Source organism: Haliotis asinina, chromosome 16, assembly GCF_037392515.1.
Source record: "Haliotis asinina isolate JCU_RB_2024 chromosome 16, JCU_Hal_asi_v2, whole genome shotgun sequence".
NCBI classification, from domain to species: Eukaryota; Metazoa; Mollusca; class Gastropoda; order Lepetellida; family Haliotidae; genus Haliotis; species Haliotis asinina.
Genome location: NC_090295.1, coordinates 40,241,056 through 40,266,029, shown reverse-complemented (window position 1 = coordinate 40,266,029; position 24,974 = coordinate 40,241,056). Strand labels below are relative to the sequence as shown.

At 44.0% G+C, this 24,974-nt stretch overlaps 1 protein-coding gene across 1 annotated transcript; it reads left to right on the top strand.

Moving 5' to 3' along the window:
• On the top strand, positions 1–24,969 carry LOC137267938 (multidrug resistance-associated protein 1-like). Its single transcript, XM_067802389.1, has 31 exons — positions 1–73; positions 269–448; positions 1,177–1,302; positions 2,184–2,312; positions 2,849–2,974; positions 3,425–3,486; positions 3,747–3,869; positions 4,462–4,713; positions 5,638–5,818; positions 6,653–6,784; positions 7,003–7,191; positions 7,660–7,797; positions 7,972–8,115; positions 9,715–9,799; positions 10,742–10,808; positions 11,136–11,262; positions 11,538–11,714; positions 12,037–12,204; positions 13,253–13,445; positions 13,821–13,926; positions 14,163–14,265; positions 14,879–15,101; positions 16,494–16,804; positions 17,454–17,653; positions 18,347–18,470; positions 18,659–18,760; positions 19,189–19,335; positions 19,580–19,738; positions 20,566–20,732; positions 21,002–21,196; positions 22,290–24,969. The coding sequence occupies exons 1-31, from the start codon at positions 44–46 to the stop codon at positions 22,399–22,401; spliced, it is 4,578 nt and encodes a 1,525-aa protein (XP_067658490.1). The 5' UTR covers positions 1–43; the 3' UTR covers positions 22,402–24,969.
• Positions 24,970–24,974: the final 5 nt, after the last annotated feature.

The following is a 24,974-nucleotide window of genomic DNA, read 5'->3' as shown; positions in this document are numbered from 1 at the left end:
AACTGATTGATGCACCGCGGTTCTTTTTCAGCTCTTCAATCCAATGGAACTATGCGGCGGGTCACCATTATGGGTAGGTGATCTCATGGCTCTCATGCACTGAGCTTAATGTTTCATCAAGCACTGAGCTTAATGTTTGTTAACTAGAATTTCCTTCTGACATTTCCAGTATTTTGCTACAGCGTATATAGCGTCGTAAACTGTTGTACAAACAAAAATGTTTGAATTTGTTACTTGAAGAAGACTTATTTTTCCTTGCTTGTTCCAGAACGAGACGTTGCTATGGGAGAACACGTGGCCCGAGTTCACTTCCTGTTTCCAGGACACCGTGTTGGTGTTTGTCCCGTGCGGATGGTTGTGGCTCACCCTTCTGCCTTACCTACTCTACCTACTCAAGTTTGCCCCAGGGCAGCCCCTACCGACATCAAGTCTCAGTGTAGCAAAACCCGTAAGTCCAGGAGCTTCATCCACCGTTTCGGCAAACCGTCCAGGACAACCAACATTGGACTGCATGTTACAGAGTGAATGATATTCTGTGCTTCACCCAGCAATCAGCACTAAGCACTCAACATTCATCACTCAGTACCTATATCTCTTTTGTTTTCAGTATAAATATAAAGAGCAAAGCGAACATAACTCCTTTGGGTGGCAGTTTAGAAGTTGGGTGGTACACTATCAAAAATTTACATGCTCCCATCGACTTCATATTACATTCCTGCTTCACAATGGCACACGAATCCTTATCGAAACGCCGCACTTACAACATACAAAAACTTGTTATCCATAGAGTTTGCCAATATCAAAGGAAACATGCCCTCCCAGTGCGGAGAACCCGGCTTCATCGTGTAAAGCAACATCTGTACGTCACTGCTGGGATTTCCGGTCGCCGTGTTAAATAAAATTGCCAGTACCATGTATAAGACATCATCAACTGTTTCATCATCTGTTGGCTACAAATACGAACATTGTTCAAAATTCTGCATACAATTTCTTTCTCGGTATCCGAAGGGATATTTTCTCCACCAAAAGCCGGTACAGACATTGGAAGGCAACGTTACGTTGTATCATAGGGTCCCATGACACAGCTCTGGCTGTGGTATTCCTGACTGTTTATGTTGATGAGAAAGCAGTATAAATCGTTGTAAGCTTCACTGTTTTATTCATATAATGATCCAGAGCCTGTGTCTGGTGCTGGTGGGGTTCGAGGTGGTCAAAGTGTTTGCTGCCACGGGGTCTGACGTCCACAGTCCTCCCTATACCATCATGTTCTACCTAGCACGGTCACTGGAAGCCGTCACATACGTGAGTCCATTGTCCCTCACAAGCATTACTGTTATATCACGCATCATATAGTGAGTGAGTATGGTTTTAAGCCGCTTTAGCAATATTACAGCAATATCAGGACGGGGGACACCGGAAATGGGTTTCACACATTGTACCCATATGGAGTATCGCCATATTAGCTTCACAGATGTCACAGAATGCGGCAAAGAAGATATAAACGGATATTTTTCTTTTGTTAAAATCTACAATGAAAATATCAATGGTCACTCTTCGTGGGGCGATTGGGTAACCTAGCTAAGGTTAAAGCGTTCACTCGTCACAACGAAAAGCAGGGTACAATTCCCCGCACGGGCACAATGTCCAATATTGGTGTCCCCTACCGTGATATATCGATATTACTGATGTAAAACCCACATCACTCACTCACTGAATATCAGTTGACGATATGTTGTTGAACAAGAATGAAAACACTTTGGAGGAATGGCGAGTCTGGTTTGCCTTATACTATTTTCCAAGACATATGTAAATTGGAATTTTGAAGTAAATATATTGAACAATAAAACAGCATATCCGTTGGTCATACTGGATATCCTGAAAAATAGTACCCATAAACATCTTGTTCCGACTTTCATTCCTTTTAATGTGAAACACTAACGCGCATATAACCACTGAATCTTAACAGAGGCAGCAGTATAGCTGATCTCTCGACCGACCTGTATTTGATTACGTCTTTGCAGCTCATATCACGACACGCTTGTGGTCATAACGCTATATGCCAGTTCCGTAGACAACGTTCATGTGGATACCATGTCTGACGTTTGTTCCAGAAATCAGGCGACTGTTAATTTTGAAGACGTATTAACTCTTTGTAATGTGAAACTATCGACACTGTGTTATAGTTGCTGGCGGCCATGTTGTCCCTCATGTGCACAACTCATGGCGTGACAACCTCCAGCATCCTCTTCCTGTTCTGGCTGCAGCTGAGCGTGGCCGATATTATCCCTGTCTACACCTACTTCATTCAGGAGGTTCGTCACTGTCTGCTATCACTCAGATGAAATGAAATTCTGGACCATAATTGGGATCACTTGATTGTCAGGCCCAACCTTCATTGTTTAAATGTCGTCGTTGTATGACAGAACACACAACAAACATACTCTGCTCTTCCTATGTAAATTGTGTGAGTAGAGAGAGGTTTAGTAGGAAAGAACATGGAAAAGACTTTTGTGGTCATCATTGACCGTGTCCATTCATATAACTTTTTTTCTCATCCGATATTATTTGTTTCTGCTGATGACTATCTAGCATTGTTATTTGTTTGAATTTTTTTGTTTGATCCGTTATCGGATCCGTAGAGCACTGGTTCGAATCCCATGTTTAACATGTCAGTGACCCTTCATCTGTGATCTGTGGACAACGTAGGCTTACATATATCTGGTCGTCATATATCTGGAATATTGCTGGGGCGCTGCTGAATGCGCACTAGATATGAACAAGAAGAGTTTCCTGACAAACAGGTTTCGGAAGTGAACTGTTGTTACGACTCTGCGTTTGTCTGTTACAGGTGTACACCAGCCAGCCGCTCCGGTTCTACGCCTTCATCCTGCAGTACCTCCTGATCCTCTTACAGCTGTTATTTCACTGCTTCGCCGAGACGACCCACAACGTCCACGAGTGCGACTATGAGCCGGTGAGTTTCAGCCATCTTACCCAGGTAAATGTGCTCGAGGTCACACTGATCTTGGTCACTATGGGTTTTGTCTTTGAGTAACAACTGGCAAACAAGGATAAGTTGGATCGGCGCAGGGACTGCGTTTACGAGAAGCAGACGGTGCATGGATATGAACAAACCCATTTGGTTTGTGAAAGGTAGAGCAGATATAGGATGTAGGCTAGTGCACGTGCAGTACATGACTATGAAATGAATTCCGTGCGTAGATACACACATCAAGCTCATAAAACTCTCACATGGTTGTTGTAGCAAGTTGACAATCTGTACTACACTTGATCGCAAAAAACCTGGAGCCCCCTCCCTTATGATGGCATTGGGATGGTAGGGATGAGAGATTTGAAAACTGGGGATGTGTGCATGGTGCGTGTTTGTATAACCGGCAGTATGTTCTGTTTATGTTATGTTCAGCCACAGTGTCCGGAAGTGAAGGCGTCATTCATCTCCCGAATCCTGTTCTGGTGGATGACCAAGTGAGTATAACAGAACCATTGTGAATAAAACAGTAACCAGTCTGTCACAACACAGTCTGATCCTGAATCATCATTGATGTTACGCACTATTGGTAATGTTAACAGCAATAACTACTACTACTACTACTACTACTACTACTACTACTACTACTACTGCTACTACTACTACTGCTGCTGCTACTGCTACTGCTACTACTGCTACTACTAGTACTACCACTACTACTGCTGCTGCTGCTACTATCTACTCTTTCTTCTTGCAGGCTCATATTGCTGGGATTCCGGAAGCCCCTAGATGAGAGTGACCTGTGGGATTTGCACCCACGTGACCAGTGTCACCGCGTGCTGCCCCAGTTTGAGGCTGTCTGGAAAAGGGAACAACAGAGGTAAGTGCCCCAAGGTCCATCACAGGTCAGCATTAATCACTATATAATGCAGTTGGACAACCATTGTTTTCCAAACATAGTGACAAACTGAGTGTCTAGTTTACCACTGACACTGAAGGACACGCCCACATTGATATTAATATTAATATTAATTAATATTTCACTTACATAGTGCCTAGTATCCATCTGACTAGTTGCTCACTGGACACTGTAATCAGAATCTGATTATCGTTACCCCGGATAACCCAAGCTGCCTCTCAGACGCTAGAAGGTTATAGTCACAGGACTCTATCTCACCGGGTACCCATTTTCGGCTGGGTGAACAGAGGCGAATTATAACAAACTCACTTGCCTAAGGTGAGACTACATGTTTCCCATGTGCTTCGTAGTGGGGCAGGACCGAATTCCTAGAAAATCTCAAGAGTTGAACTGCCAAACACGGTCGCCCATCCAAGGACTGTCCGAGCTCGACGGTGCTTAACTTCAACTGATAGTGACCTGAACACTACGCACATGACCACTCGCCGCCACATTCATGAATAGATCTCATCATCATGTATGACATCTAATGAATATATTTATTTTGTTCCAGACTGAGTGCATCATCTTTGTACAGATCACGCTCATTCTCCACCTCCCCGTCCACTTCTGGTTCAGAGGAACGATGCCCGTTACTCTCCCCCGAGGACCAGAGAAGCCAGCAGCAGATGCCGACGGGGTGTCATCACACCGGACCCTCGCTGTCCCGCGTCCTGTTCAAGACATTCTACCCGGCCCTCCTCAAGTCTTATTGCTGCAAAGCTGTGTCAGATGTCTTGCAGTTTGTGTCCCCCTTACTACTGAGGTAGGAGTGCGTACCGGTTCGCCACCCGTTACCCACAGGCGAGGCTACCCGTCATACAACAAGAAATAAATCCACCCAGCTTGCTACTAACCAATCACTCCATGTATATGCCTATCGGAATAAACCACCTACCAATCAAACCATGTATCTTTCTATCCGTATGGACCACCCACCAACCAATCAATCCATGTATCTTTCTATCCGCATGGACCACCCACCATCCAATCAATCCAGCCACAGTGGTTTGTCCAAAGTCAGGTACCGTGCTTACTGATTGGTTTGAGTTGTGTAAGATCATCTTGATTTATGTCCATCTCGTTTCAAGTAAAATCTGTCTGATATTCAATTGATATCGTCCGACTGTCAGTCATCCTTCCAATCAATCATTCTCTGACCTGCTCAACCATTCACCTACGTACCTAATCACTGAGCAATAACTAAGTCACTCACTGACCCAGTAACTCAATCACTCATTTACTTACCCAATCACTCATCCATTATCTGAATCAATCGCCCACTTACCCGATCATTGAGCCACTAACTCAATCACTCACCCGATCATTGTCTAAGTAACCCAATCACTGACCCAGTAACTCAATCACTCACCCACTTACCCAATCATTGGAAAAAAATACCGGTTAGACATTCCTGCTCGCATTAAGCCAAACACAGTCTTTCTGTCTCCCATAATCATCTAGCTTCATACATTCACTTTCTCAAGACAACACACACACACACACACACACACACACACACACACACACACACACACACACACACACACACACACACACACACACAAGCACACACACACAAGCACACACACACAAGCACACACACACAAGCACACACACAAGTACACACACACCTCCCTTCCTCTCTCTCTCACTCTCACACTCTCACTCTGAATCACTCTGTCTCCAGCGCCCTGATCGCCCACATCGAGCTTGGAGCCGCCGACTACCCCTGGAAGGGTTACGTCCTGTCACTGGGATTGTTCGTGGTGGCCTTCGTCCAGTCCTGCTTCTACCACCAACAGTTCCACTACGCCATGACCCTGGGGATGAGAGTCAGGACAACCCTCATGGCTGCCATCTACAAGAAGGCAAGCGTCCGCTCGTCAAGGCTAAAGACCTGGGTCGATTCCCCACATGTGTACAATGTGTAAAGCCAATTTCTGGTGTTCCCCGTGGTGATGTTGCTAGAGCATTGCTAATAGAGGCGTTAAACCGTACTCACATACGATATATCTGTTGGTCCATTGTCTACAAGGAGGCATGTACCTGGCACATTGGGGAAGATGGTTCTTCTGTCGGATTTCTTTGGTTCATTGTCTTTCAGTGCTGTGCAAGAGTTTACATTATATATGCAATTACCAGCACGTCCATATTTAGCCGTAATGTATAAAGTCAACACGACACGTATAGCTGAAGTAGTCGACAAGAATGTCGGTCATGTTTTACGCCGCTTGTACTGATATTCCAGCAGTATCACAGCAAAAGAGGCCAGAAATGGATTTCACAAAATGCTCCCATTTTTTAAAATCAACCCCGCACCTTCGGCGTCATGAATGAACCCTTCAACTACCGGGTTACCCTGTCGCCCCTTTTACCAGTGCTTCAAATGGACACCCGATGTGAGTGAGTGAATTTAGTTTTAAGACGCATTCAACAATATTTCAGCCAAATGACGGCGGTCTGTAAGTAAAGGAGTCTATACCAGTCACTCCAGTGATCAACAGCGTGAGCATCGATCTGCGCAATTGGGAACCAATGACAACCAAGTCCACCGACAATCAATATCGCATTTTTGTGGCAAGCGTGGGTTGCTAAAGGCGTATTCTACCCTGGATCTTCACGGGTCGGACAGCGATGTGTCTATACATACCGATAAATACACGAGAAACGAGTGCTGTGGTAATTGTTAACTTGGGTTTCAGGCATTGTTCTTGAACAGTGAGTCACAGAAGATGTCCACAGTTGGTGAGATCGTGAACCTGATGGCAGTGGATTGTCAGCGGATCCAGGATATGATCAACTACACCTGGATGATGTGGTCCATCCCGTTCCAGGTGAGGGGAACACAGACTCATAAGTTGATTCGCTGATTCGACAGCTGTCATAATAATTCATATGTTGATTTTGATTTATGATTACCCCAGTTGCATAACCGAGCTGATGATAAAATAGTAACGGTATATTTAAATAAATGACAACAGAAAATAACAAATATCAACATATGCACATATGGTGAAGTATACCACTACCAAGTGCACATTTTCACTTTAAGGCTTGTCTGGCCGTTTACATGCTGTGGTCGAGAATGGGAGCCCCTGTTCTAGCAGGCCTCTTTGTATTGTTCCTGCTCCTGCCGGTCAACGCCTACCTCGCATACAAGCAACAGCAACTACAACGTCTCAACCTCATCAAGAAAGACAGTCGGATCAAACTCCTCAATGAAGTTCTAAACGGAATTAAGGTAACATCTCCTTGTTTATTAGATACACACCTACGTGAGTGCATGAATGAGTTAAGTTTCAGCCGTCCTCAGCAATATTCCAGCTATATGGCGGCGGTCTGTATATAATCGAGTCTGGACCAGATAACCCAGTGATTAAGAGCATGAGCATCGATCTGCGCAATTGGGAACCGATGACCTATGTCACTCAGGCAGATCGTGTGACCGCTGGTCTCACCAAACCGATAAATATTCTTCATCACCTTCAGAGGCAGTTGGGTAGCATAATGGTTAAAGCGTGCTCTTGTCAGGATAAAGACCCGGGTTCTAGTCCCCACATAGGCGGAATTTCTGGTGTCCCCTGTCGTGATATTGCTGTAATGTTGCTGTAAACGGCATTTTACCAAACTCACTCATGACTTTATGCTTGCTCATGCAACCAACATGGTGCTGGCATCACCTCACTAAGTATTTGACTCTCACCTGCAGGTGCTGAAGTTGTACGCGTGGGAAGCCTCATTTAGGGACAGGATTCTCTCCATCAGAGAAGAAGAACTGAAGATCCTCATGAAGATCGCCTATCTCAACGGCTTCAGCACCTTTGTGTGGACGTGTGCCCCGTATTTAGTAAGTAACACCCAGATATAACACCAGTGACTAGCTTGATTTATAAAATTAAATCTTAATTTGATGTTAATAATCAAAAACGGAATGAGCGTTTTGTTCCATTTTAACATTTTACAGCCCAGAGAGAGTGTTCAGAAGCAGTGTAATGCAATACCTAAATGACCTTCGTGACAGGTGACCTTGGCGACGTTCTCCGCCTACGTACTGACGTCAGATGTTCACCTTGACGCGGGGACGGCGTTCGTGACCCTCTCTCTTTTCAACATCCTTCAGTTTCCCATCAACTTCATCCCAGAGATGATCTCCAACACTGCTCAGGTAAAGATACTTCCTATACCTTTACCCTGGTTAAAACCCTTTAAAGGTCACATGCAACAAAAAAATCAAACATAATTAAAACACAATAAAAACTTATTCATGACATATGATATACATTGCCTCTTGTAAAAAAAACAAATAGTCAAAATCATAAGCGTACAATCGCGATGCAAAACTGCAATATTTTGTACTTGGGATTACTTCCCTCGAAACGAAGACCTCGGGAGACTGAACCCAGTCATAGCGGGTAGGGGTGCACTCAAGTGTAACGACGGCTCTCGATTGGCTGGTTCATTTGCTGATACGCCGAGGTCTCATTGTGTGTATAGAAAGATGATCTGTTTGATGGGCATTTTACAAGTATGGCGAGTAACAAGAGAGTGAGGTTCTTTATGGACAAAAACTTCATTTATTATACTTGATGCGTCGTTTCAGTATGGATTCATATACCGTTGTCATACAAAATCATATACACTAAAAGAAGTCGTTATCCATGAAGAATGTATATAGAGATGTTGGGTTTGGAAAATACATGTCGTTCGATCCCATCAAAAATCATCTCAGTAGAGATGGTGAACTACTGCGTGGCTGGAATCTGTCATTTGTCCAAGTACAAAGCAGGATTTGAAACTGACAAGAGTTTGCACCAGTTTCCGTCAGATCCAGTCATCCGAGAAAAATGGATGTAGTTTGTTTGCAACCCACAGACATAAAAACATGTCATGTGTACATGTGTATGTATGTTTGCCTAATTACATAATGTGGCAGAGACAGGACTGGGGTGCACGAGTCATAAATCAATTTATTTTGTTTATGGCGTATAGCCTGATAGGTGTTAAGCTCAAATTGCATGTGGTCAATGATGAAGCTGTGTATAGTATATTGTCTTTAGCAGACAAGCAGCTGTTGAAACCACGTTTTTCCCCAGCCCTGTGAACAATTTGGACTTCGATTTCGCGGGCTTTTTTTCATCGCTTTTTTCAACTTTATAGGTTGAATTGGCATTTTTGATGATTTGTTTCGGTAAGTGTATACCGAAAGGTATCAAAATCTGCAAACTTGTGTTTTACGTTGCATGTGACCTTTAAATAACTCAGTGTTATGACATTGGTCGGACCTGCATCCCACACTCTCGTTAACTCAGGTCCTTTGCCTCCATGTTAGATCACAGGCCGGACTACGTCCGACACACTCGTTAACTGGACGTTTTTTGCCTCAAAGTTAGGTCGAAGGCTGGGCCTCCATTCTACACCCCCATTAACTTGAAGTCCTATGTCTCGATGTTACATAGTAGACCGGAGCTATATCCAACACGTTCGTTAACTCTTAAGTCATTTGCATTGATATTGCGCCATGGAAGGGACCTACACCCTGCACCCTCGTTAACTCGATATCCTAGGCCTCGATGTTGCGTCACGGGCCGAATCTATATATCACATCCTCATTAACTCGAAGATTTTCCTTCAATGTTACGTCATAGACTAGGTCTATAGCCAGCGCCCCTATAAGTCTAAGATTTATTTGCTATCTGTTTTATGGGCATGAATTCCAAATGCACATTTCCAATATAACTGTAATACAATCTACATTCTCACACAGGCCAGAGTGTCGATCGGCCGGATAGACAAGTTCCTAAAGTCCGGCGAGCTGGACCGCTGTACAGTCGGTAAAAACCTACATGAAGGTACATATGTATTGTCATCCGCGAGTGAGTATGGTTTTACGCCGCTTCTACCAATATTCCAGGAATATCACGGCGGGGGACACCAGGAATGGGCTTCAGACATTGTACCCATGTGAGGAATCGAACCCGTGTCTTCGGCGTGACGAGCGAACACTTTAACCGCCAGGCTATCCCAAAGCCGTTTATTGTGATGACAGTTGCTAGAACGTTATCATGCTAAAGGGGTGGAGACCAGGAATTGTCTTCGTTTAAACTTTATCAAGTTCACACCAGTCAGGATCATTGTGTAAAATAAGGAATACATTGGAACAAGTGTAACCAGGGTACAATTTGGGGAAAATAGTTGACGAACAAAGAGTTCGCTGCTACTATCATTTATCTCGTCCAAATTATCTTGTCTAAAATGTTTTTAACAAGAACACTGGAGAGCTGCTTCACTGATAGCGTCTCAGCATGTGTGTACTCGTCAAGAGTTATAGCCCTTTCATCACGATCCGCTGCCGATCTTACAGTGTTTTGATACGTGTCCGTTTGGTGGAGACGCCATCGACATGCTAACGACAAAAACACACACCCACGCAGAGTGTACCCCCTTTCATGTCGATCGGAGAGTTGATTCGAAGTGGGTACCTATTCAGCTTATATTACGATATTCGTAAATCATCGTTACCAATGTGTTTCTTAGGTGATTATAAATAATAAAGACTGAATGAGTTCTGACAGTGAGCATTATTTGTGCACAATCTGTTGTTTTAGGAAAACCTCTGCACTTTGGTTCCAGTCTGAACAATTCTTTTTGAAGATAACGATTTATTTCTGCCCTGTTCATGGGCAGCTATGAGGATTCATTACCCTGGGTTGTAGAGACCTTAGAAAAAGCTTATTTTAATTTTGAAGCTGGAAATACCCAGAATAGTAAATAAAGTTTACGTTTTGTCCCAGAGTACGCCCTGACCATCAACAAAGGCACATTCAGATGGGAAAAGGACGGCAAAAACATCCTCACCAAGTAGGTACACATCCCGATGGAGATTAAGCTGAAAACAAGTGCCCGTCTCTACTCTCTCTCACACTGATACAGTCAGTTCTGTATACCTTCTTGATGCTGGCTATGACGAAAGTATTATCACCCATCAAGCCACATCACCCTCCTCCCTATATCATCCTCTTCTCGACATCCTCTTCTCGACATCCTCCTCTCGACATCCTCTTCTCGACACTGCTTCATATAATCCCCCAACCCACAACTTCGCATGTCCTTCCTCTCTTTTCAACACAGGACAAATATTAAATCCGATAAAACACTAAACCTTATGCAATGTACTTCACTATTCAGCATCAGCTTGTCGGTGCTGGAGGGGAAGCTTGTCGCCGTGGCTGGCCAGGTGGGATCGGGGAAGTCTTCCCTGCTGTCGGCGTGTTTAGGAGACATGGAGATTGTACATGGCAAGGCGAATCTCAGGGTATATACAACCACACGTTTCCCATAAACACTCCCATCTTGACATTGTTACCTAACTTTGGAACGAGCAAAATCAAATCACTCATAGCGGTACTCTTTTCGGGGGGTATGAAAGAATTTTTGACAAAAAAGGCATTATATATCCAGCGTGAAATATCCAGCAAACATGGCTATCATGTTTACTATAACCCATAGAACTCAATTTTTATGTCAAAGGTTCCACCTTTCTAATCGTTTGATTAATACATCAACTCTCTGCCCCTGTATTACATTCAGGGCAAGATCGCATACGTTCCTCAACAGGCGTGGATCCAGAATGCCACAGTGCGGGACAACATTCTGTTTGGGAAACAAATGAACCGGAAGCGATATGAAAAAGTTATTGACGCATGCGCTCTGAAGGACGATTTGGACATGTTGCCTGGAGGGGACATGACGGAGATAGGAGAAAAGGTATCACGTGAAGTCAATGTCAAACGCAAAACAAATTTATTGCTAGAAGGCTTCACAACATGCTTCTACTCAAATCTGGGTTGGTTCGATTCCCTTACTAGAAAGCATGGTAAGCCCTTTTTCATTGACTATCATAGTATCCTGATTGCCTGGATCGATGTTCATGATGTCAGTCACTGGACTGTCTGGTCCAGACTCGATTATTTACAGACCGCCTCCATATAGCTTGATTATTGTTGACTGGCGTAATATACTAAACGAACAGCGATGTCTTAGACGCTAGGTGTATTCAGTTGTATGAGTATTCAGGGTATATATTCAGGGTATCAATCTGAGTGGAGGACAGAAGCAGCGCGTCAGTCTTGCACGTGCAGTGTACAGTGATGCCGACGTCTACCTCCTTGACGACACACTCAGCGCTGTCGACTCCCATGTGGGCAAACACATCTTCCGGAAAGTCATCAGCGACAAAGGGCTGCTGAAGCACAAGGTGAGTTGCCTTCAACATCTTGGCTAGTGTCTTTACAACAAAGTCAGTCCAGCAACTAGTCACCCGGGTTGTAGGGGAGTCTAATAGTCAGAGCTTCCGCTCGTCACGGGGTAGACGCTGGTACGAGTCCTCACATGGACACAGGGTAGGAGGTCAATTTGTTTTGTGCGTTCCTTTTTAGGAAAGGAGTATGATACTTTCGTTATAGACAGCATCAAGAAGGTATACAAGACTGACTATATCAGTTTGAGAGAGGGTAGGGATGGGAACTTGTTTCCAGCTTTATCTCCATTTGGATGTGTACCTACTTGGTGAGAATGTTTTTGCCGTCTTTCTCCCATCTGAATGTGCCTTTGTTGATGACCAGGGCGTACTCTGAGAGAAAACATACAGTTTATCTACTAGTATTGGGTATGGATATTGGTATATCCAGCTTCAACCCAAATCCCTCACTCACATATGACCAAACAGCACCCACAGTATCCGTGCTGGGATCTAATGGTTGAAGGTTCGGATTCTGTGTTGAAACCAAATCTTTTAGTATCAGGATCATACCTTAGGTATTATTTTGTTTTATTACCTATGTAGGTGACCATATCTGGGTTCTTATTTTTCATACGATTCCTTTGGGCAAAATATCACTTTGTCATGGTAACGTGACGTCATGAACAATGCCATGACATCACGGTTCTTCTGTAACTTTGCGTTCTACATGACGACGGGTAACCAGGCTGTGTTTGAAAGTAGATTTGAGTTTATTTGTCCTAAATTTAACGACTTCGGTAATAAACAGAATATTATATCCGTGCGCATAACACTCGTGTCGTAAACGTAGTATGACATGAACAATCATAGAATAACCTCTACATCCTAAACCTAGTTGTGATACAAGCGACATGCCGTTAAATGTGATGTTAAGTACCACCATTCATTGCATTGTGTTGGCGTGGTGTACCCTTATAGAAAATGGTAACGCGTTTTTCCTCTCACCAGTGTACTTGACCATCGGTAGCATTATGAAACCATATGCGTACAACTGTATCTTCAGACTCGTATTTTCGTGACTCATGCCGTTCACTGGCTCCCTCTGGTGGACTCGGTGGTGGTGATGTCTGAGGGGCGGGTAACTGAGTGCGGGTCGTACGTCAAGCTGATGATGCACGATGGCCCCTTTGCGCAGTTTCTCAAGTACCACTTCTCAACAGAGGACAACGACACAGAGACAGACGAAGATCCGGAAGGTATTTTGCACGTTTGAATTTGTATAAGAATTGCTCGTTACTTCCCTGGTCAAGATGACAGAGCCTATTCCAGGAGGGCGGAAGGGCGGGGGTTCGATACCCGACGCAGTCGTGTCTAAAGGTATTTTTATTATCTAAAGAGAGTATGTTAATGTGCCTGATGCTGTGCTCTAAATGCATGATACAAGGACTGGTCAGCATGGAGGCAGAATACTGAGACAGCTATGTTAAAGTGTTAGCTAACGCCGTGCATGAGAAATAAGTCTAATCGAAGCAGAGTCACGGCAGCTTTTACACTCTCATCTTCGCTCCTGTCATTTTTTCTAGAATTTAGTGATGACATGTGCAATGTATGACACATTTCAAATCTTGCAGTACGAGAACTCAAGGAGAAGATGTGGCAGCACGTGGAGTCAGTGACAAGCACGTCGGACTGTGCGACTTCCGGAGACGAGACGAACTTCGTGATTCGCAGGCGCAGGTCTGTTGCCTTTCCTTCCGGTCAGAAATACTATGGTTCACACTTTCCTACATTTGGCAGCAGGAACCGACACTTGAAACGTGTTGGTAAATCATGAGTTTACAAAGAAAACATTCGACTCTCTGGATGATAAGTAGCATAAGAAATAGTAAGTGTGAGAAACATTGAACATGTGCTATACTGAGCCATAACTTATGGCACTGAGTAATTACATATCCGTTTGGTCATGCCCACAGGAAACGGACGGCCTCTACCGGAAGTGGACCCCCCAACGAGAGACGACCGTCTGTTATAAATGTCGGCAGACTCATAGATGAAGAGAAAGCGGAAACTGGCCAGGTACGTGCACGTTTTGTCACACCTCAGGTTTTCTACGTACAGTTCTACTTCCATGTGTTATCATACTCACGGTGTCAAATTGTTATCATACTAGCGATGTCACATATACTAGCGATGCTATCATATATGTATTATCACACTCGTTTTGCACGTGTAACACGTTCTCACACGTGTGTTGTCACATACCTGTTGTCATGCTTGTATTGCAATACTGGATGTCAAGTCCTTTGATGTAGTCAAACAGGCAACAATTAAAACCTGACTCGTCAAATAAGAAAACGGAGTTAACTGTTCGAATTTGAGGTGCCTGTGTTTTAATCCCTGTTTGATGCTAACATACTGACGTGTTTCATTCTGGTGACTGTTGTATTGATGCACCTTCAAGCGATTGTTGTTGTTGTACATAAAGTGACTGTGGCGTTGTTGTACATGTAGATGACTGTTGTACTGTTGTAGCTTCCGTTGAGTGGCATTGTTGTACATTGAGGCGACTGTTGTACTGTTGTACTGTCTTACTGTGCATTCAGGTGAATTTTGTTGAAGAATATTCATGTCACTGTTGTATCAGTGTACATTCAGGTAATTGTTGTATGTTGTATTGTTGTACATTCAGGTGAAGACCTCAGTATTCATCAGTTACATCAAGGCAGTCGGCGTGTTGGCCACCTGTGTGATGTTCCTGCTATTTGCCTGCTACCAGGCAGCGAGTGTAGCGGCCAACATCTGGCTCGCAAAATGGACGGGGGACGAACCCTTCCCCAACTCTACCACAGACCCCTCCCTGCCTGTAGACCGGTACTATTTGACAATCTATGGCGTCCTGGGATGTGTTCAAGGTATCCTCCAATACATCTCTCAGACACATCGCACAAACTATCCACCCAGTTGTGATGTTAGCTACACATGAACCCGCAATAGACGCTTGTACCAGTACTAGTAATATTGCGCTTATATGGCGCTCATATCCAGGCCAATTCCCTCCTCATGCGCTACGTACATTACTATTCCCGATCATAGGGCACTGTGACATTTTCAACACCCTATGGATCATAAGCCATTCTGCCTGTTAGGCGCAATGAACTAAACACTCGCATTGCCAACACATCGTCATGGGTACCCATTTTATATCGGGTGAGCTGAGACAATGAAGATCTGAGTATTTTGTCCTCCGGGAATCGAACCCGGGCCTTCAGCTAGATAGGCAGACGGCTTACGACTGCACTATTGGGTTCCACATCAGCGATGGATTTGATACGGCACCATAGATCTGTTATTGACCTAAATTTGCAGAGATAAGGCTAATGTCCTCAGCCCAGTAACGATTTTAGAAGGTTTGTAATTATTTGTTTTACGCTGCAGTGTGTAACATAATCGCATCTTCTGGGGCATCCCGGGGGGTGGAGTAGCCTATTCGTTAAAGCGTTCGCTTGTCTCCCCGAAACCCTGGTTCGATTCCCAAATGGGCACAATGTGTGCAGCCTATTTCGGGTGTCCCCCGATACTGATATCACTAGATTGTTGCTAAAATCGGCATAAAACAGTACTCATTCACTCACCTTGGGTATTCTCGTGATGACACATCACCAACGCTTATATAACAAAGTTATTCCAAGTTGGTCTCCGGGCAAGAAGGTTTCCAGACGTAGCCATTGTTTGACGACAGTTAAAGACGAAGCGATAAAGTCGGGAGACTCTTGACTAGGGTAGCAGATGAGAATGTACATATTAGAGCTGACGAGGCAATATTCCAGCCAGGCTATGAAGGGTAGGGATGAAACAGATTTCTGATACTGGTATGGCAGACGTCGAGTGGATCTGGGGATTACGTAGTACAATGTCTATTAAGTGAAAGGAGAGGTTATCCTCACATGATATCATGCGAGAGCAAAGCCATTCTTGATAAGCTGGTAGATGATCTTGACGTAATTCAGAACTATCCGGAAGTGTAACCTCTGTTTGATCATCTTTTATACCTTTCAAGGAGGAGTGCTTGTTCACCATGTATTTTTAATGGGCTCGGGTTTGCCGAGTCATCTAACGAAGCGGTCATCGCTGTGCACAATCTGTGAACTGACTCACTCTCAGTCGACTTAGTCAAGAGCGCCATTCAGCCATTCAGTAATGATAATGGGTATTCTTGGTAGGAAAACAAGCTATTCCCACTATTGCCCTTGCAAGGTAGATATGTAAAGCACAAAATGTACATTTCATGTCGGCATCTCTTCCAGGAGTGTTCGTCCTCGTCTACGCCTTCCTGGCTTCTACACGGATGGTCCGCGCGGCCCGGAACCTCCACGTCGACATGCTCAACCGCACCATCCGCTCGCCCATGTCCTTCTTTGACACAACACCTATCGGCAGAATTGTGAACCGTTTTTCACGTGACGTGGAGACCATTGACAACAACCTCCCTCGTATCATCTTCATGTACGTGACCACCATCTTCTCTGTGTTCAGCACTCTGCTCGTCATCAGCATCAACACCCCGCTCTTCCTGACAGTGGTTATCCCCCTTGTCGGGTTCTACTACATGGTCCAGGTGTGTGTTATTCAAGCCACATAAGCCTACTCTCTATATATACATCGTATCGATAGATGAATCACCCAACATTCACAGTCGAGCGTTCGATTCTTCAAACGAATTAAAGAAATGTTCTCTGTGTGAAATTGTTACGGTTTTGCGGAAAGCACCTTCATCATTAATTCGCTCTAGTTTTGATGGTAATTGTTTCGTGAATAAGCTCAGGTAAGTTTCTATAGTAAAAGCCCGATAACAGATGGCGGTATCGTTTTCAGAATCCAAAATGAGATGCCAGTAGTTTCAAATGATCACTCCAGTATCTGTCGAAACGAAAATTCATTGGGTGTAAAAGGCGGGAAAGAACTTTATGTGAATCATATGAATGAATCACTCAAATCACCTTGGGCCCATTTAAAAAACCTTTACTAAGTATAACCCCAAGTCCCATTCTTTACCATTGCACTAAGAATCCCTCAGACATAGGCAACCTCAGTGTAATGTTAAAGAGTGGGAGTTACGGTTAACCTTAGTTAAGGCTGCCTTGTAACAGGAGCCCCTGGTGTTCATGAAAAGAGTAAAGACATGTGCTGCTATATTGATAAATCCTGACACATGTGTTTGTTGCCATAGTGTTTCACTGACGACAGTTTTCACTTTCCTTTTCCAGCGTTTCTTCGTCCCTTCCTCGCGACAGTTGAAGCGGCTCCAGGCCACTTCCAGATCGCCTATCTTCTCCCACTTCAGTGAGTCCATCAGCGGAGCCAGCACTATCAGGGCGTACGGAGCCACGGACCGCTTCATCGAAGAGTCTATCAGACGTATGGACAAGAACCAGATCTTCTACTTTGCTGCTGTCACGGCAAATAGGTCAGTACGGTGAGCATGGATGATGCAGAATTGGACTACTCGGAAACACGCACTGGACGTTTTGTTTGTTCAGAGAGCGAAAAACACGATTGTCATCTGAGATGGTTGGGGAGAATGCAGAAATTCTGCAAACTGCAAATTGTGATACATTAAAGGACTGATGCATTGGTAAAGTGGACACAGCGTCAGCTTTAAGAGTCTTTCGATCCCCTGTTGCGCCCTACCAAAAGATGGTACCTCTTGCCATCTGACTTGCGCTGAGAATAAAGGGAATATAACGTTCCCTTGCAGCATGGTATATCAGCGGGCTGGCCCTTAAAACAGAACCAGCACAAACAGACATCTACACACGTGCATGCATGTCGCTGCGTAATCGCAATAATTTTGAATACGGCATCCCACATGCACTATTCTATAAGTTCTAATTTTCACGTCAATGGAATCCACAAAGTCATTTTTTCATGACATATATATGGACATACTTTGTTATGTGGGATCTCCATGGGGTATGCTTGTCATACAGGACACATGTATGTGGTAACCAGTAAAATGTCTCGACTGACCTTCTTTTGTTTTGCAAATGGTGTCTTACAAATTGCCAATGAAGAACTACATATCATCCGTTCATTATCTGTGACACAAATGAGTTTTGTCTGGTTTCTGTTTGATGCAGCTATTATTTTGAATCTCCAGATGGCTGGGAATATGGATCGAGATGGTGAGCAGCTGCGTGGTGTTCTCGGCCTCCGTATTCTCTCTTCTCACCCCCGGGATAAGCGGCGGGGCGGCAGGGCTCTCCGTCACCTATGCTTTACAGGTATGGAGAACGCACCTCACGGAGTGGAGGAGTGAGTCAGTGTCAGCATAATGTCAGGGAGATGTCTAAAGTGGCACTCCTTCTCCCACAAACAATACCTGATTCTACATGCTTGGCCATGTTGGCTATAGTTTTGCCAATCCTGTTGATGTACATTGTCTGCACGCTGATTTATCTCCTGCTTCCAGATTACACAGTCGCTCAAGTGGTTGGTTCGTACCCTCAGTGACCTTGAGACCAATATCGTGTCAGTGGAGAGGGTCAAGGAATACTCCGACCTTGCCACGGAGGTCAGTGTAGATGAAGTGGCCTGTATCGTCTAGATATGTTGTATCCAGGTCGTCGTTGTACCAGGTGTATTGAGGAGCCATGGCGAACAAACGTCATTGCACCAGTCCACACATTTCCAGAGGCATTGACAAGTAAAACACTCCCCAAACTGTTCGTCACTGGTTACTATACTGAAACTGTGGAGTGATCAGGATCTCTCGTCTTCTAATAATTGTGCAGATTTTATCTCTCAGTAGATATCATTTATTGACAAAGAAAGATGACATTTGTTTTTTTTACTTTTGCTATTAAAATTAAATTCTACTAATGAGCCGGAAGCTGGCACCTACGTGTCGTACTTTTGCCAAGCACAATAGTTTGATATGTTTTCCTCGGATTATGACATGACATCGCTATTCTTGGATCCACAATTTTGTTTCACTTCCAGGGAAATTGGATTAACCCTCACTTCCGGCCTAATCACAACTGGCCGCAGACCGGAAGTGTCGAGTTCAAGTTGTATACAACGCGATACAGACCCGGCCTTGACCTGATCTTGAAGGGGGTCACGTTCCGCGTCAAGGGCGGGGAGAAGGTCAGTAGGGTTATATCTAAATGGATCTTTGAACACAAATATTTAAAGCATAAGATAAGCTGTGGCAATGAAAATAAAGGCTGAAATTATCCTGTATAAGCATTGATGTGAATACCTTTTTTGTTTTGTGAATACCTTTTTCGTCAAAACAGCATCTGTTGTAATTGACCATCCACTCATGTCTTCTCGAAGACCTGATTTAGAATGTTGACGAATCTTCCTGCACTGTGACGTCACATTCCAGGTGGGTATTGTCGGGCGGACTGGGGCTGGCAAGTCGTCCCTGAGCGTGGCACTGTTCCGCCTGGTCGAGGCGGAAGGTGGCAGCATTGGGATTGATGGTCACATGATAGAACGTCTTGGCCTTCACGATCTTCGGTCAAGAATTACTATTCTCCCTCAGGTAGGTGATGCGTATCACGCACTTGATTATAATGTCTGTTCTCCTCTCACCCATTTGGTTTTATGTCAAAGTCAAGGTTATTGCTGTTACATTGCAGTTATGTGTTTGAATGATCCCAATTATGATAGTTTTGATTGTCTATATCATACTCTTTCCTCGAGGTTTATCAAAAGAGTAAGTGTCTTGAAGCTGTTCTACTTTTCTACAATTTTGACACGTTTTCTGGCCATCTAAACCTTCAGAGTGCATCGTTTATGCGGGAACCTCTCTATGACTTTGACATTCTTCAGATCAGTTCCTTGAGAAGCATTTTTAGAAGCTGTGAAGATGAAGGGTGAACTTCTTTATTGCAATGGGTGTGACGTTTCGTGTGATAGTTTCACCTGTGATAGTCTATAATGGCATGTAGAGGGTGTGATGGACAAGCAAGTGCTTGATAACGGTGTTACTACCCACGCGGCAATGTGCTTTTCCTCCAGTTGTCCAGATCGATGCTCATGCTGTTGATCACTGGATTGTTTGGTCCAGACTCGATTATGTACAGATCGCCGCCGTATAGCTGGAATATTGCTCAGTAAAACAAACCTCACTCACTCGTGCTCTTCCTTCTTTCTTCAAATCGCCGTTGTATTGTTAAGTCAGGGGCAAACGTGTACTTTTCAAGGGGGTAAATTATGGAAACTCCTGTCTCTCGTGTCCTTTTTTGCACAAAACCACCCTTCCTTTGTCTGCCTGTCTGTCTGTCACAATGTTTGTATACTTATGAATAAATATATGTATGGGGAATATTTTTATGTGAAGCATCTCATCGTGTATTTCTTACACAGGATCCAGTACTGTTTTCCGGTTCACTCCGGATGAATCTGGACCCGTTCGAGCAGTATAGCGAGGACGCTGTGTGGCTGGCCCTGCAACAAGCCCATCTGAAGGAGTTCGTGGCCGGTCTCCACGAGGGGCTGGACTATCAATGTGGGGAGGGGGGAGTCAATCTGAGGTGAGTTCACTAGGACCCCCAAGACTGGAGATAAAATATGGACATGCAAAGTTAATCTGCTTGTAAATAAGTCCGGTGCCCCAACAAGATGAACACGGTATTTATGGTCGGGACAAAATGAACAAACTTACTATATTTTACAAATAGGGTGTTAATAAATGTGAATTTATCAGTTCCATAAACGAAGCATTGTCTTTCGTTCTCCGTATGCGCGCACACATACATGTAAACGCGCACACCAACCCCACATTGATGTTGTTTGCTTCTAGCGTTGGGCAGAGGCAGTTGGTGTGTCTGGCCCGAGCTCTGTTACGGAAGTCCAAGCTGCTGGTGTTGGATGAAGCCACAGCCGCTGTTGACCTGGAGACGGACAGTCTGATCCAGGAGACAATACGTGCAGAGTTTGCAAGCTGTACCATACTGTCAATCGCACACCGTCTACACACCATCATGGACTATGACAGGTGAGTCTGATTGTCCATCACACTGCCTACACACCATCATGGATGATGACAGGTAAGTCTGATTGTCCATCACACCGTCTACACACCATCATGGATGATGACAGGTGAGTCTGATTGTTCAGCACACCGTCTACACACCATCATGGATGATGACAGGTGAGTCTGATTGTTCAGCACACCGTCTACACACCATCATGGATGATGACAGGTGAGTCTGATTGTTCAGCACACCGTCTACACACCATCATGGATGATGACAGGTGAGTCTGATTGTCCATCACACCTTCTACACACCATCATGGACTATGACAGGTGAGTCTGATTGTCCATCACACCGTCTACACACCATCATGGATTATGACAGGTGAGTCTGATTGTCCATCACACTGCCTACACACCATCATGGACTATGACAGGTGAGTCTGATTGTCCACCACACCGTCTACATATCATCATAGATGATGCCAGGTGAGTCTCATTGTCCATCACACCGTCAACACACCATCATGGATGATGACAGGTGTGTCTAGTTGTCCATCACATCGTCTACATATCATCACAGATGATGCCAGGTGGGTCTCGTTGTCCATCACACCGTCAACACACCATCATGGATGATGACAGGTGTGTTTCAGTGTCCATAAGACCTGTGAAGGTCCCGAGGATCGGGTGGTCAGGCTCGCTGACATGGTTGAAACATGTCATCGGTTCCCAATTGCGCAGATCGATGTTGTTGTTCACTGGAATGTCGGGTCCAGACTCGATTATTTACAGTCCGCCGCCATATAGCTGGAATATTGCTGAGTGCGGCGTAAAACTGAACTCACACACTTCATTGTCCATCACACCGTCTAAACACCACCACGGACTATGAAGGGTAATGTTAAGTTTCGAATCTTGTATTCTGAACAGCCATAAAGCACAGGGCATTAGTAAAACAATCCACATTCCATTTCTACATTCGGTACGTTTGTTTTCGGCAAATAGCTATAATATCTTTCTCACTGTATTACATTGCTTCGCTCTGCTACTTATGTTTTAAGTATTATTCAAAGCGACGTAAAAGCTCATCAACTCGGTAATTGCTCTGCAGGATCCTGGTGATGGGCGCAGGGACTGTGCTGGAATATGACCATCCTCATGTACTGCTGATGAACAAAAGCAGTCACTTCTACTCTCTAGCGAAAGATGCTGGTCTGGTATAGGACACGCTTATATGTGAAGGAACCCCTGAGAACGCCTTTCGAGACTCGGAACAGGAAACAGTCACATGAACGCTGTCAGAGAATAGACAGGTGCAGCCATGATGAGAGCATCATTCATGATGTCATCGTCAGTGCTTTAACTGTCACTATGCTTCGTCTGCTGGGCATGATTTCTCCAAGGTCTTAACTGTGATCTTTGTATGAAATTCTGACACATCTGGAATCCCAGATCACCTCGATGGTGCCAATGTTTGCTGTTGGAGTGGTGCAGTAAGTGGACTCCAAGCTGTGTATAAGTGTGAGTGCTGTAAGACATTGCTGCTTCATACTCAGGGGCCCGTTTCACAAAGCTGTCTTAAGCCTAAGATCTCGTAACTTTTCTCGTAGCATTCCTGCCTCCTATGTTACAACAAAGGAGGTACGAATGTTACGAGAAAAGTTACGAGATCTTAGGTTTACGAGAGCTTTGTGAAACGGGCGCTTGGTTAGATTTACAATCACATGTAGGAGCTGATCCTGCAGGTGGTGGTATGTCATAGCCATTTCTTTTACGCCCTCCGACCTCCACGGCAGCCATATAGAAACGGTTTATGGCGATATCAGCTTTAATCGGAGGTCGGTCATGATGATCTTAAGGCCAGCCCTTGATTCAGTCCTTCCCCAATCTGTCAGTTGTGAAGGACGGAATGCATACTTTCATCAGATTGTCGTAGGAAGTTAGTACTGACGGATTTGCACTGAATATGATGAGGACGACAGCCTATGTATAAAATTAATGGTTCATGGACCTACTGTGTGTGACCTAAACATCTCAAGTTCAGTTCGATAAAACTGTATAGAAAATTTGGCAATCCCTCCACATGACACTTGCCAAGACGAAAACAAACGCTTAGGAATGGGTTCCCGTCCCAAACCAAACAGATGAGAAAATAGACGACAGCCCCATGTGTTGTTGGCTGCAGTATTATGTCTACAGTTTAGAAGAAAACAACAACGCGCACTGACTTTGCCAAAACCTGACAAGCTTCACTGCCAGTCTTGTTGCCTTGTGTCAAATACTTCACAACTATTACCGGGCGTTTATTTGTGTATACATCTGCAGCTACTTCTTACTGATGTGCACATGGTGCATGGCGTTTCAGTTATTGCTTTCAGTTTTATTCACTGTAGTAGAAATCGCTATCTTGATGTCCTTGGACGAAGGATCACTATATGCAATTTTTATTTCTAAAGCGCGATTTTTTTCAATTCCCAAACACACACAGACACACTCAAAGACATAAGCAGACACAAACACACAGACACAAGGGCAGAGGCAGAAACAAACCGCAAAACACTCAACATCGACTATGATAACCTTTACACATAGATTTATATCTCTCACAAACTTATAATTGTATGTTCTATTTATGGAATGTTAAATTCACATGAATCCATCACGTCACAGTGTCAATGATAAGTTCGTCAAAGAGTAACAGAAGCCAGTACAACCGTAACATATTTTGGTTAACGGCATAAAGGCAGATGCTTTCTCAAATAGATTAATTTTGACAGTAATCGCCCTTTACGTCGAGTCCTTCGAGTGATCGTTCCTAATCAAAGGGGGCCACTCGACCCTATTGCACGTCATTGTTGTTTGCAGGAAGTTTTGGATGTCTTTACGGATTTTGAAATGCAGTCACGCATCCCTAGCAAACTGAAACACGGTTAATGTTTGGGTATATTTCGGCCAAGTGTTTTAGAAACGTTGTACTTCAGGAACTGATGTCCCGACCTCACTCGCTTAATCTCTTCAAAATATATATCGTTCATGTCTCCTACATCTATGACAGATCTACGTCCTTTCTACCCTCTCATTGTCTGTATCTTAGACTACTATCTTCATACTAATAAGAAAATACCCCTGATCATCATTCAAGATTCAATGAGCGACAGACAAGGGCGACGCCCTGTATCTATATCAAAGATATAAGTAGGGTCACCTTGGTCTGATCGTAAACCTGGGCCACCAAGGTCATTGCGAAGAACGGACCCTAGGTCTTTGACATGTCACTATTTATCTGTAGATTAACCCCAAGCCCACCCCACACCCGGTTTCGTTAGCCTTATGATTTTCAGATGTTCCATAGGCCACCCACTAAAATGTTAAGGCGTGCACCCTGGAATAAAGATGAGCCAATCAGAACAATATTGTTTGTGAGAAGCAGAAACGGTCACAACAGGAGCATGAAGAAATATTTAACATGTACTTTCTAATTTCACAGTGATCTGGACTATAAGAAGTAGAACTCTGTCATGTCAAATGCCATGTTTAATGTAATAGTTATACCGTTCTTGGAACACTATATTATGTTCATTTCCCGTGTTAAATGCGACGAGAGGTCGGACGGTTTTTGTCATTCTTGGCCATTTATTATAGGAAATTGATATTAGATTGTTTTGCTCTATTTATGTTGTATTTTACTTTTGTGTGCAGCATAACCGTACCTACAGTTTACACTATTATACAGAAGATTGGATAATTTCATACACCGCTATTGTTACTTGAATAAAGATGCATTGTGTAAATATGT

Excerpts from the sequence above, each read along its gene's own strand:
- LOC137267938 (XM_067802389.1), top strand. The coding sequence starts at position 44 with ATGGAACTATGCGGCGGGTCACCATTATGG. Across the intron at positions 3,870-4,461 it reads TGGAAAAGGGAACAACAGAG|ACTGAGTGCATCATCTTTGT; the intron begins GTAAGTGCCCCA and ends ATTTTGTTCCAG. Across the intron at positions 5,819-6,652 it reads TGGCTGCCATCTACAAGAAG|GCATTGTTCTTGAACAGTGA; the intron begins GCAAGCGTCCGC and ends CTTGGGTTTCAG.